Genomic DNA, 15220 nt, shown 5'->3' on the forward strand with positions numbered 1-15220 from the left:
TTTATGATTTGGCTCAGGGCAGTTCAGCAGGTGTTCGAAGTGTTTTGCCAGAATCTCACAATTCTCGGCATTGTTAAGGCCAATATTACCATTTGGATCTCTGAAGCAAATGCTCCGGGATTGATAACCTTTCAGGTTATTCTTAAAGGTCTGATAGAAATTTCGGGAGTTATTTCTTACAAAATTATTCTCAATTTCTACTAGCTGCGATTTTTCAGAAGATCTTTTAACCTGCCTTATTATTCTTGTTGTTTCCTTTCTTTGTTGTTTAAATAGCTCATAGTGTTCATTCTTTCTGGAACATTTCCATTTTTTCCAATTTTTGGTTCTTTCCATAAGTACTTCCTCACATACGTTATTCCACCATACTTTCTTTTTAGTTTTAACTGATCCAAATACTTTCTTCGCTGCACTATTAATCTGTTTAGATAATTCTGGCCATTTGCCATGCTGAGTTATTTTAATTTCTTCCTGAAAGTTTTCTATAGTTGCTTGTGTAATGTTGAGCCTATCTATGTTGTATTTCATTAATTTTCTCGGCCTTCTTTGATTCCTGTGAGGTAGAAGCTTTAGCTTAATTTTAGAGATGTAATGATCAGAGTCAAACTCCCCACTTCTTATTACTTTAACATTCATAATTTCCCTAATACGTTTTTGAGAAATAGCTACATGGTCCAACTGAAACTCACCTAACATCGGATTTGGGGACACCCATGTTTTAGCCTTTCTTGGAAGTTTCTTAAAGAAGGTTGACATTAATTTTAGGTGAAAGGATTTACAGAGATTAATTAGTCTCATGCCATCTGTGTTTGTTCTTTTGTGTGACAGATATGCCCCTACTGTTTTGCTGAAAACTTTTTCTTTGCCTATCTGTGCATTAAAATCACCTAGTAGAATAATAACATTTGATTTTGGAATTTTTGACATTTCGTCATCTAGAAGACTCTAGAATTCTTCAGTTTTACTTGGGTTCTTGCTATTATCTTCATTTATTGGTGCATGACAGTTAACAAATTTATACTTTTTGTTCTTGCATTTAAGTGTGAGAAGAGATAACCTTTCTGAACTAGACTTGAATTCCATCACATTATCAACTATTGCTTTATGGACATAAAAGGCAGTACCTAGTAGTGGCATTCCTTTCATAATTTTGATTGCTGGTTTACCCTTAAAGATTCTATAATTTTTGGTTTCTGTTACATTCTCATCCATAAACCATGTCTCTTGAGCTGCTAAGATCTGGATTTCATGTCTATCTAAGAAAATTTCCAGTTCTGTTTGCCGGTTTTTAGCAAGGAATTTACATTAAGAGTGCCTGCAAAGAATTTCCTCTTAAATTTAAGTCTGAAAGGATTCCAAGGATGCTCATCCTTATTGCAGATGTTGGGACTCCCCAGAACCCTAGGTCCCGATGCATTGCATAACACAATGGTGGATTTCTCTTCCGAGCTACCACCTGGGGTAGTGCTTTCATTCAGCGGACTTTCCATTCTGCAATTGAAATTGTACATTGTACAAGATAGGAAATGAATTCCAAGATAAGATCGGATTGTTAGTCTGAAATGATTTTTTATTCGTGCTTTACTCCACTAGGTTCTTCCGCTCTCTCCGCCATTGGGACATTAAATTCCTCATCCGCCTTCGAGACCGTTGACCAGGTTTCACCTGTAACCCTAGGCAGGGGCCCTTACAGGGTGCTACCATCCGGAACCAGATGGACCCAGGTTTTTTTACGAGGTTGTTACTCCTCCCCCTCCTCCTTCCCCATCACTTCCAAGATGAGGCCCTGGGCTTGGGGCCGGCAATGGCAGAGTTATTATTATTATTATTATTATTATTATTATTATTATTATTATTATTATTATTATTATTATTATTATGGAAAGTTAAAATGAAAAATGTTTACAGTGTAGAGATTTGGATGATCAAAAATGTAATTAACAATAGATGACAGGCGGATTAAGACAGATTACTACTCCAATTTCAGTGAAATGAAGTAACTAAATTTCCACCCATTTTAAGGTAGTAAATGTGTGCTTAATTCATGAGAAAGAACAGTGTTTTGATTCCCCATCAGAGACTCGAGAAATTTAAAGCAAAAAACAAGTCCTCCACCTCTGGAGAGACACATGGCCCTATGGTCTACTCAGCCTATAAGAGGACTGAATATCAGGTTAATTCCTGGCTGTACCACTCTGTTCCATTTAGTACTAAGGTAGGGAAGCATTTACTTCCACTCCTTCCAAGGTCTCCATAGCCAAAAGAAAAATAACTTAAGCCTGAGGGATAAATAAACTTCATTGCCTGAAAATTTTAAATTTATAAAAGGAAGTTTGAGTGGTGATGGTGTTGTTAATTTTTATTTGAAGAGGAAGTACAACTGGGCACCCATTCTCTATTAGCAATAATCAGAGGGAAAAAATGGAAGGGGTCCAAAACATTGAAAAATTGAAGGCATTGGACAAAGAAAGACAAGAACCACAAAGGGTGTGAAAATGAAAGACTCCTTAAGATTCACAAACCTAATACCATTGGAGTCAGAAGAGAACAAGAGTTGACTAAGGGATGTTGGATAGGATAGATGAAAGGGAGGGCCTGGCACAAGTAAGTGGAAGCAATGCCAGGACTCAGCTAATGGACCCGTGGTTGCCAACCTACAGTCTCGAGTTAAGAACCCTTGGGATCCTTTTAGTCGGCTCTTACAACAGATAGGGGATACCGTGCATGTTATTCTACCACCTTCACCCACAGTGGGAGGAATTTTGAGTTAATCGTATTAAAATATTGACTGATACCCTTACACTCACAACTTTCACTCAGCACATATCCAGCTTGTTCACAATATTGATCCTCTAATGTAGGAGACAGAGTTACCTCTTCCATTAAATGCCTAGCTAAGACAGACACTGATATACTGGTACCCCGTACAGAAAAAATTACTCCAAGTGCCCAAACAAAGGAGAAAATAATTTAATGCACTGATGTCATGCATTGTACATGTATCATGGCTGATGAGTGAATTTGGCAATGATGTCCCAAAATACCATCAGGTAGGCCTGCGTGATCTTACTAAGGTCCCTTTCCCTTCCATTTCTAGCATTACTATTCCTTGAAAGAATTTTCTTGCAGCCTTGCTTAATGTTTCCAAGTAGAAGTGCTATTGGTTTTACATTTCACTAACTACTTTATCAATTTCCAGAGATGTCAGGGTACCGGATTTTGTCACACAGGAGGTTTTTTATATGGTAGTTACTCTATTGACATGAGGGAGACGTATTTGAGCACCTTCAAATACCACCAGAGTAAGACTGGATTGAACCTGCCCACTTGGACTCGGAAGGCCAGTGCATCTACTACCTGATCCACTCAGCTGAGTGTGTTTCCATTCCAGGTTTCAGATTAGTTTCTAGTCAATATAGGAATGACCTTTGTTTATGTTTACTTGTTGCTTTGACTCTTTTTGGAAAAATGCATGCTCTTTCATAATTTTGCACCTTATGGTTCCTTACCCTATTTACAACCCTACATTTGACTCTTTTTTTTCAAGATCCACAGTTCCCTAGCTGTTTCACCTTTTTGTTAGTTTGTAACTTTCAACAGACAATGTCCACATAGAGTATCATTCATATTTTCTTGTTTAAATTTAAAGCTTTAGGATAATAAATTATTATAACATATTGAAGCTTGTGCCTAATGTATTAATTGTATATTAACAGAAGTAAATATTTATTACATTTCAGATGAGCCAGGAGTTCAATTGTTTGCTGTGAATGCCAATGTAAACAAGCCAATTAAAGTACCTGAATCTGGGTTAATATCTCGTGATACAATCCATCCGAAAGATGGACACTGGGTTATAGAAGTTCCACAAACTCGTCTTAAAGTTGGTGATACGATCAACTATTGGGTATATGTACAAGCTGATGGACAGCAGTTCTCCTCAGAAGGCCTAGCAACAAGAATAACAGGTATGAACCTCAACATTTAGTTATTTTTCTTCTTACTTCTTCCTCCATAATTTCAAATATTAAAGAATATTCTATGAACTGGGCTTTGAAACCATTCTAAATTTTGTATACAAGAACAGTTCAGAAGTCACAATGTCCAAAAGGAAATATCTGTGAGGAAAATGTAATAATAATAATGTTATTTGTTTTACGTCCCACTAACTACTTTTTAAGGTCTTCGGAGACGCCGAGGTGCCGGAATTTAGTCCTGCAGGAGTTCTTTAACGTGCCAGTAAATCTTCCGACACGGGGCTGTCGTATTTGAGCACCTTCAAATACCACCGGACTGAGCCAGGATCGAACCTGCCAAGTTGGGGTTAGAAGGCCAGCGCCTTAACCGTCTGAGCCACTCAGCCCGGCGAGGAAAATGTCCAAAGCTCTTAGTGCCCATTGAAAATTATGTCAATGTGAATTAAATGACCAAGAAAAGATGTCCACCTGGACAAAAAGTGTTCAGCTATAAAAATGTACTAAATATATGTCCACTGTTGTGAAATGTAATTGTCAAGAGCATTGCTAGGAACTGACTGTTCATTCAAATTCAAACCGAACTGACTAGCAGAGTTAAGGCATATATAATCAAGATTTCCACCCCGCACCCAGTAAAAGAAATAATTAAAGGTGGATTCCTGTACCATGTACAGTAGATCAATAGAGAGACAGGTAAGATATAGGCAATATAAAGAAAGAATCCTGTCCAATTCCAAGTATATCACAGGTTGTGATATGCATTATATAACCATAAAGAAAGATGGCACGAGCAAACATCTCCATGAAGCTAATGTTATAGATATTGGAGAGAACAAAGTAGGTAGTGGACTTAGATCAAATGTGAAAACATGACCAAATGGAATGCATAAACAAATTGTGCAGTCTGTTCCTTGAAAATTGCATAATGAGGAAATTTGAGAGAATATGGGAAACAAAAATAGTTTACAAAGAACAACAAAATAGATGTTAACCAGCAAATGTAAGACACTTGCAAGACCTAGAAATAAGGGATCCACTTGATAAGATATTCAGGAGTGAACAATTTCTCCTCTTCAGTTCAGGCAGAAAAATCTGGCAGGATTCTAATATTTTTACCAATCAGAATATTGAACACTTGAGTTGATCTGACCAGTACTTCACAGATAGCACATTCACAATCACTCCATTACAGTGTAAGCAACTGTACATGATCCATGGTAAACTTTATACATATATACCTGGCAAGTTGGCCATGCAGTTAGGGGTGCACAGCTATAAGCTTGCATCCAGGAGATTGTGGGTTGGAACCCCATTGTTAGCGGCCCTGAAGATGGTTTCCTTTGGTTTCCCGTTTTTACACCAGGCAAATGCCACAGCCACTTCCTTTCCATTCCTAAGCCTTTCCCACACCACCGTCGCCATAAGACCTATCTGTATCGGTGCGATTTAAAGCAAATTGAAAAAAAAAACTTTATATAAAAGTTACTTCATTGGTATTTTGTTTAATGCAATGAAGAACTGAAGACATGTATGCAGCCATGTATGATAACAAATCTATAGCCATCAGACTAGGACATGAACTCTCCCCTGTCAGTGTTAGCATGGACTCTGAGTTGGCTAACATGAATGCTGTTCAATCAATCAATCAATCAATCAATCAATCAATCAATCAATCAATCAATCAATCAATCAATCAATCAATCAATCAATCAATCAATCAATCAATCAATCAATCAATCAATCAATCAACCAATCAATCAATCAATCAATCAATCAATCAATCAATCAATCAATCAATCAATCAAATATATTGATGTGAATTTAGGGCAGTTGTCCAGGTGGCTGATTCCCTATCTGTTGTTTTCCTAGCCTTTTCTTAAATGATTTCAATGACATTGGAAATTTATTGAACATCTCCCTTGGTAAGTTATTCCAAACCCTAACTTCCCTTCCTATAAATGAATATTTGCCCAATATGTCCTCTTGAATTCCAACATTAACTTCATATTGTGATCTTTCCTACTTTTAAAGACGCCACTCAAACTTATTTGTCTACCAATGCCATTCCACGCCATTTCTCTGCTGACAGCTCGGAACATACCACTTAAGGCAAATAAATATTAAAGTTTATTTTTTCCACCTGTTCAATACAAAAAAAAGATAATGAATTAAATAAAATTATAGGGACATGTTTTGCCCTTTAATTATGGGCATCTTCAGCCTTAATCTCAAAACTGAAAGTTGATTAATCAGGTACCTGATTGTTGGGAAATGTGCAAAATGGTTGACAATATTTATGAAATTCTTAATATCAGGCCTTAATAAAGTCTAAAATAGAAATATTCATAAATTATACACTTTCTTGAATGTAATTAAGAAATTCTTGAAATGAGGCCTTAATGAAGTTTAAAATACAAGTAGTCGTGAGTTTATACACTAGAGGAAACTTTTGGATCTTAAACAGATTGAATGTCACTATAATAATCACATTAAGTGGGGTTTTTAATAAATGTGAAGTGATAAAACTGTAGTTTTCTAGAAGCATGAGAGAGGAAGAGTGCTTGAAGGTAAGTTGCTGTGCTAAATGTTAGCAGGAAGGAATGGCTGGAGTCTCTTGTGTAGAGTCGTAAGGGAAGTTTGGACTGAAGTCTGTAACAATAAGAGATTTACGTGTTAAAGAATGAATTTGAATGAAAAGAGAGTTTAAAGAGAAATCAAAGTATGCAAATCACTTACCTCTTTATTAACATTGAAATTGGTTGACGTAAAGAAGATTTGGAGGGAAAACGTTGTGTGTAATTTCTTTTATTTCTAATTGTAATAGTATTAAATAGTTGCTATAGTAGCGTTGAAATGACTGATATTTAAGTTACTAGTGTTATAGATGATGTGAGATTAATGGAGGAGAGCGTCGAAGCGGTGTGCTAAGTTTATATATTATTGGCCGTGAACTCATTTCCTGTTACCCGCCACGGCCAATAATATATAAACTTAGCACACCGCTTCGACGCTCTCCTCCATTAATCTCACATCATCTATAACACTAGTAACTTAAATATCAGTCATTTCAACGCTACTATAGCAACTATTTAATACTATTACAATTAGAAATAAAAGAAATTACACACAACGTTTTCCCTCCGAATCTTCTTTACGTCAACCAATTTCAACATTAATAAAGAGGTAAGTGGTTTTGCATACTTCGATTTCTCTTCAAACTCTCCTTTCATTCAAATTCATTCTTTAACACGTAAATCTCCTATTGTTACAGACTTCAGTCCAAACTTCCCTTACGACTCTACACAAGAGACTCCAGCCGTTCCTTCCTGCTAACATTTAGCACAGCAACTTACCTTCAAGCACTCTTCTTCTCTCATGCTTCTAGAAAACTACAGTTTTATCACTTCACATTTATTAAAAACCCCACTTAATGTGATTATTATAGTGACATTCAATCTGTTTAAGATCCAAAAGTTTCCTCTAGTGTATAAACTCACAACTACTTGTATTTTAAACTTCATTAAGGCCTCATTTCAAGAATTTCTTAACTACATTCAAGAAAGTGTATAATTTTACGAATATTTGTATTTTAGACTTTATTAAGGTCTGATATTAAGAATTTCATAAATATTGTCAACCATTTTGCATATTTCCAACATTTCCTTCACATTCATATGTAAGTTAATTACAAACAGGTACCTGATTAATCAACTTTCAGTTTTGAGATTAAGGCTGAAGATGCCCATAATTAAAGGGCGAAACATGTCCCTATAATTTTATTTAATTCATTATCTTTTTTATGTATTGAACAGGTGGAAAAAATAAACTTTAATATTTATTTGACTTCATTGTACATTTCAATACGGACCTAAACATGAGAATTATAACATGTAACATACCACTTAGTCGAGCAGCTCGTCTTCTTTCTCCCAGTTCTTCCCAGCCCAAACTTTGCAACATTTTTGTAACGCTACTCTTTTGTCGGAAATCACCCAGAACAAATCGAGCTGCTTTTCTTTATATTTTTTTCCAGTTCTTGAATCAAGTAATCCTGGTGAGGGTCCCATACACTGGAATCATACTCTAGTTGGGGTCTTACCAGAGACTTATATGCCCTCTCCTTTACATCATTACTACAATCCCTAAACACCCTCATAACCATGTGCAGAGATCTGTACCCTTTATTAACAATCATATTTATGTGATCACCCCAATGAAGATCTTTCCTTATATTAACACCTAGATACTTACAATAATCCCCAAAAGGAACTTTCACCCCATCAACGCAGTAATTCAAACTGAGAGGACTTTTCCTATTCGTGAAACTCACAACCTGACTTTTAACCCTGTTTATCAACATACCATTGCCTGCTGTCCATCTCATAACATTATCGAGGTCACGTTGCAGTTGTTCACAATCTTGTAACTTATTTGTTACTCTATACAGAATAACATCATCTGCAAAAAGCCTTACCTCTGATTCCACTCCTTTACTCATATCATTTATATATATAAGAAAGCATAAAGGTCCAATAATACTCCCCTGAGGAATTTCCCTCTTAATTATTACAGGTATAGCTCCTTCGACCAAACAATAATCAAATAAGTACTTCAGATATGGTACTATAGCCCAACACATTGTCTTTAGTATACCCCCAGAAATCTTATCAATTCCAGCCGCTTTTCTAGTTTTCAACTTTTGTATCTTATTGTAAATGTCATTGTTATCATATGTAAATTTTAGTACTTCTTTAGTATTGGTTTCCTCCTCTACCTGGACATTATCCTTGTAACCAACAATCTTTACATACTGCTGACTGAATACTTCTACCTTTTGAAGATCCTCACATACACATTCCTCTTGTTCATTAATTATTCCTAGAATGTCCTTATTGGAACCTGTTTCTGCCTTAAAATACTTATGCATACTCTTCAATTTTTCACTAAAATTTGTATGACTGCCAATTATGCTTGCCATTATGTTATCCTTAGCCGCCTTCTTTGCTAGATTCAATTTTCTAGTAAGTTCCTTCAATTTCTCCTTACTTCCACAGCCATTTATAACTCTATTTCTTTCCAGTCTGCACCTCCTTCTTAGTCTCTTTATTTCTCTATTTTTATCATTCCTTACCACCCTTAAAGGTACAAACCTGTTTTCACATTCCTCAACAATTGTTTTAAACCCATCCCAGAGCCTGTTTACATTTTTATTTACCGTTTTCCACCGATAATAGTTACTTTTTAGAAACTGCCTCATGCCTGCTTTATCAGCCATATAGCATTGCCTAACAGTCCTACTTTTAAAACCTTCCTTTCTATCACATTTATTTTTAACTACAACAAAAACAGCTTCAGGATCACTAATACCATCTATTACTTCGGTTTCTCTATAGAGCTCATCTGGTTTTACCAGCACCATATCCAGGATATTTTTCCCTCTCATTGGTTCCATCACTTTATGAATCAGCTGTCCTTCCCATATTAACTTATTTGCCATTTGTTGGTCATGCTGCCTGTCGTTTGCATTTCCTTCCCAATTGACATCTGGTAAATTAAGATCTCCTGCTACAATCACATTGCTTTCCATGTCGTTTCCCACATACCTGATTATCTTATCAAATAATTCTGAATCCGTGTCAGCGCTACCCTTTCCCGGTCTGTACACTCCAAATACATCAAGTTGCCTATTATCTTTAGAAATGAGCCCACTGAGCTCGATAGCTGCAGTCACTTAAGTGCGGCCAGTATCCAGTATTCAGGAGATAGTAGGTTTGAACTCCACTGTCAGCAGCCCTGAAAATGGTTTTCTGTGGTTTCCCATTTTCAAACCCAGCAAATGCTGGGGCTGTACCTTAATTAAGGCCATGGCCACTTCCTTTCCACTCCTAGCCCTTCCCTGTCCCATCGTCACCATAAAATTTATCTGTGTCGGTGCGACGTATAAAGCAAAAAAAGAAAAATGAGCCTTACACATAGAATTTCATGTTTCTCATCTTTAACTTTTTCGTAACTTACAAATTTTTCTTTCACCAGAATGAATACTTCCCCTCCCACCATTCATATCCTATGTCTACGATACACACTCCAGTTCCATGAGCAAATTTCTGCATCCATTATATAATTTCTCAGCCATGTTTCAATCTTAAATAGTTTGATCCAAACAACATTATTGAATGCCTTTTCTAGATCTACAAATGCCATGCATGTGGGCTCGTCCTTTCAAATTTTGATCATCTAAAATGAGACATATAGTCATGATTGCTAATTATTAAACATGAGAAATAAGGTATTCCTTTTTGTTCACAAATAAATTATTAAAATGACTTTAAATATGAGTGAATGTTAGTTCACAGTAAAGTTCACAATGAACAACCTAAAGCACTTCCTGCATACAAACTGGCCATTTCCTGACGCAAGATAATCTCCCATAGAATACAGCATGTTTTTTTCACTCTCCGGGTAAGTCTGCATCTGTAATTCCAAGAAACGATGCACCTCAGCACTCTCCTTCAGCCCAGTAAAAGGAACATCATGTCAAGAAGAAAACTATGAATAATTCAAAGATGTTTCTTATGGTTTTATTTCCTTTCTACACAAATTACTACAAAGTTCTTAATACCAAAAAATTTAGTTTATAAGTTTTCTGGTATTTACAAAAAACATAAACTGCAACTTAAGCACATTGTAAAAACTCAGCAAGAGGGCCACATAAAATGCCTTCACGGGCTGTATGTTGAGCAGCCTTGCTTTAGACCATTAAAAATAACACATTTATGTGCTTCTGTTAACAGCACTGGTTGATCCTAAGCAGCCTGTCTCACCAGTAGGTCCTACAAAACCAACTTGCAAGAATACTATAACTACTGTGAATGGTAAATCCTCCTGCCAAGGCAAGTTGATATTTGAAGATACTTTTGATGACCTCAGCTCCAGCAAATGGAAACATGATATACAGTTTCCAGAATATCCTGTAAGTAAACTTACATACTTTCAGAATTTTTGGAACTTAGTTGCTGAATTAATTTTATTAAATTTACTTAAAGCAGGATAAATAATTGCCTCTTCCATTAAGGAATAAGGAGAATTAAATTGTTAAATTGAATTGAGGATGATCCCAATTTTTAATCAGTCTAAGGAGGTAGGATTGATTGATTGATTGATTGATTGATTGATTGATTGATTGATTGATTGATTGATTGATTGATTGATTTATTTATTTATTTATTTATTTATTTATTTATTTATTTATTTATTTATTTATTTATTTATTTATTTATTTATTTACTTATTTATTTATTTACACTTTTAAAAATTATTTCTTGTTAGTGATATATCTGCTAGCCTAGGAAAGATTTATCCCCTTTATATATTCTTTCCTCTTCATTCTTTGCAGAATTTTGAGTTTGTGGTGTATTCAAATAACGAGCAGAATAGTTTTGTGGCTGGAGGCAGACTTCATGTGAAACCAACTCTTCTGTCAGATAGTGGAATAAACATTAACTCAGGAACTTTGGAGCTTGATGGGTATGTATAATAAGTATTTTCTTTTTTAAACTAAAGAATACCTCCCAATGAGCTAAAAATTCATTCTGTTTTCATTTTATAACTATTGAATGAATATCTTCTTAATCTACTCCTAACCATACCAGGTGAGAAAAGCAACAGGAAACTACCTCTCTTCTCATTTTCCTAGTGCACCTCTTCATTGACACCTAGGCCATCTGTGACAGCTAATGGCAGATCTGTTCAGGATCAAACCAGCCTTAGGGCTGCATATTCAACATATACAACCATATCAGAAACAACACTGAGTAAGGGTGTTCCTGAGAGTTTATCTGATTCTTAAAAAATAACACCTTCATAAAATTATAATAATTTAGTAGGTAACAATGATTTTTAAATTTATTCCACAGCTCAGGAGGTTAGCCAATATCCATTCTTCATTCCAGCTTCAAAACTCAGTCATTGCATGAGAAACATGTGCTTAAAGAAATAGAGGCTCATTCTTAATATAGGTAACTATTATATAGCCCTTCATGTCTGATATCTTCTTCTTGTGTCTTTGCTGGTGAGACCTAGTGTTTACAGTGCACTTTGTCTTCTGGTATGAGTTAGAGCAAATTTGTTACTTTCTTTCTTTTTTTTTTTTTTTTTTGCTAGTTGCTTTACGTCGCACCGACACAGATAGGTCTTATGGCGACGATGGGACAGGGAAGGGCTAGGAGTGGGGAAGGAAGCGGCCGTGGCCTTAATTAAGGTACAGCCCCAGCATTTGCCTGGTGTGAAAATGGGAAACTACGGAAAACCATTTTCAGGGCTGCCGACAGTGGGATTCGAACCCACTATCTCCCGATTACTGGATACTGGCCGCATTTAAGCGACTGCAGCTATCGAGCTCGGTTTTGTTACTTTCATGCCTCAGTCTCAACCTGGCTTTCACGATATGAAAGTGACTGAAGTATGAGTGATGTAAGTAATGTCATTCCTTATGTAACCAGTCCCTGTTATGAATGGTGTGAAAATGTCACTCACAAGATCAGTTGGTGCTTGCATTTCAGTGGGTTTGCAGACTAATATTCAATAAAAACTTCTGGCTCAGTAAGGAAAGCAATGGGAAACTACCTCACCATTCTTTTCCCAAGAATGCCTTTTCATTGAAGCCTAGGCCATCTGTGACAGCTGATAGTAGGGCTCTTGAGGATCTGCCCTTTTTCCCAATTATTTTGGAGTTGATATTGTAAAGTGGATTTGGCTTAGTTTTAAGACTGGATGCCCTTCCTGATGCTAACCCTCTGTGCTGGATAGATTCGCTACTGCATGTCTCTGAGGTGGTTGAGGGTAGTGTGTTAGTATGTTATGTGCACATGACGAGAGGTATTAAGATGAACCTAATTACCCACTCCTCGAGCTAGAAGAATTAACTCAATGTTGCTAAACTTTCCTGCCTGTCTGGTCAAAAGCCACCGTGCTGACCATTCAGCTAATGAGCTGGACCTTACATGGCTGGTATCACACTGATAATAGAAGATATCTCAGTTTCTAGGCTGTTGTCCAGTGGTTTTTGACACTCTCACTCCTTCTTTAAAAACTGCTTTCACTATTTCAAAGAGTGTGGTATCTTTGATGTCTACTAAATTAGCAGCCTGGAGATGAGCCAGTCTTGTATCTAGATAAATAAAATTAAAATTTTGTCTGTACACTTCAAATTTTGGCTTCATACTTTATATTTGTCTTGAATTAGGTATACAAAAGTCAAAAATAGGTTCAATTTAATGTCTGTCTGTCTGTCTGTCTGTCTGTCTGTCTGTCTGTCTGTCTGTCTGTCTGTCTGTCTGTCTGTCTGTCTGTCTGTCTGTCTGTCTGTCTGTCTGTCTGTCTGTGTGAACATCGTAGGAAACAGCTAGACATAATTTCTTGAAACTCGGTATATAAGTTCAGGATTATCTGGAGAATGTCCTAGGCTATGTACTATTTTAATAGTGTACAGTGGCATTGCAATATTAAGGGGACCAAACAGGAAGTGTCAAATTTCTCCATTAATGTTAGCTGTTAAAGATCTTTTTGAGGATAAATTCCACCTTTAAAATACACAATTAAATATTTTATTTCTTTTCAGAACAGTATCAAAAAGGAATAAAATAATTTTATGTATTGTACAGCTGGAATTTATCTTCAAAAAATATTCAACGCTTGCTCAAGGTTGAAAGTATGCATTAATAATCTAAAAAGTGTACTGAAAAATTACTGTGGTCATCTTAAACACTGAACAAATGACTTGAAAAGCTTATAGTTCTTGGAAAAGTAAATGAGAAGAGGCCAAGATGATGGAGACCTACAGTACATGAACTTGTCTCAGTGACTGGTCTGACCCTACATGAAGACGTAATAGTAGCTCAAGATAAAGAAGCATGCAGAATCACAGCTGAGGCAGCAACATCATAATGCCATTATACCATCACAAGGGTGAATGGAAAGAGGGGGAGGGAGTGAGAGAGATAATGAGTACATGGTAACAACAATAGAAAATGTATTTTTCAATCTTTTATGTCAGGTACATTTTTACCAGATGAGCTATAATAGATATATTTATGAATTTAGGATTTTATAACTAAGTCCATCAACAGCAAGCATCGCTGATATGGAAATATTGTTCTGGTGGTGGTTGTCATGACTGCATTTTTTATAAGCAGATAAACAACAAGATCATTATACCTTATTGTTAAGGAAGGAAGACAATGAAGAAGACTATCGAAATGAGATGGAAAACATAAAGCCATGATCACTCGAAGAGTGAAAGGAAAAATGAATCATGAAAGAGGAGTTTGGAAGCCCAGGCCTTGAATGTTTTAATATCACTGAGCTGGAAGAAAACAAAATGTGATGGCCTACAATGTCCTCAAACCCTAAAACTTATCAACATTAATATTACACTGAGGTGTGCTTTGTCTCTTCTGCTGTCACTCATCTCCACTAGATGACATTACTACTGCAATTTTACAAACACCACTCCATCACTGATGGGTACAACAACTATCAGTTCTCTTAAATGACCACAAAACTGATTTCCACATATGCAAAATCACGGTCGAAAGCTAGTCGCTATATAAAGCGTAACTTCCAATGGCGTATGCTGAGATCAAGACGTGGTATACCACTAGACTGAGGTCACCCCTTTTCGATTGTTGGTTTAGTGAACATCAAGCCTTAAATGTTTTGAGCCACTAGAGAAGCCTACTGTATTATCAAGGCTGTTTCACAAGCTACTGCCCTGGATTCTGCCAGTGCCAATTCTCAACACCTGATCAGTGGAAATGGTAGCTTAGGGTTTAGCAAATTAAAGTTCAGCTTTGTGTCTAAATGGATGGTTCAATTCTTGGAATCAACATCTCATACTCCTAATTCCCCTAGCTTGGGGACTGGGTGTTTATGATGTCTTTGACATTCATTTCATCCTCATTAGGTCACCACCAAGCCTTTCAAGAGGCTGTGCATTATTATTATAATTATAAAATTAAAATATAGAATTTTACAGCGTTATGAGTAGTCGTACACGTTGTTCGCTGGTTTATTAGCTTCCTTGGTAGATCGGTGATGGTGTCCAGCCCATGATCACGGGTTTGATTCCAAACAAAAAATTCCAAGCCTTATACAAAAGATGTATTACTGCATGACTTCCAACTGTTTCTTGTGGGGTGGGCAATTTTATGACCAAATGGATGGGGAGGCTATGGGAAGACTACTCT

General features: G+C 36.3%; 1 protein-coding gene across 1 annotated transcript in view; it reads left to right on the forward strand.

Moving 5' to 3' along the window:
- Positions 1 to 15220, forward strand: part of LOC136867344 (beta-1,3-glucan-binding protein) — a 101445-nt gene that overhangs the window by 28433 nt on the left and 57792 nt on the right. The window contains exons 2-4 of the mRNA XM_067144518.2: positions 3741 to 3968; positions 10769 to 10947; positions 11371 to 11501. Of these exons, the coding sequence (XP_067000619.2) occupies positions 3741 to 3968; positions 10769 to 10947; positions 11371 to 11501 (538 nt within the window). The remainder of the gene's footprint in view (positions 1 to 3740; positions 3969 to 10768; positions 10948 to 11370; positions 11502 to 15220) is intronic.

This window comes from Anabrus simplex, chromosome 1, assembly GCF_040414725.1.
Source record: "Anabrus simplex isolate iqAnaSimp1 chromosome 1, ASM4041472v1, whole genome shotgun sequence".
NCBI classification, from domain to species: Eukaryota; Metazoa; Arthropoda; class Insecta; order Orthoptera; family Tettigoniidae; genus Anabrus; species Anabrus simplex.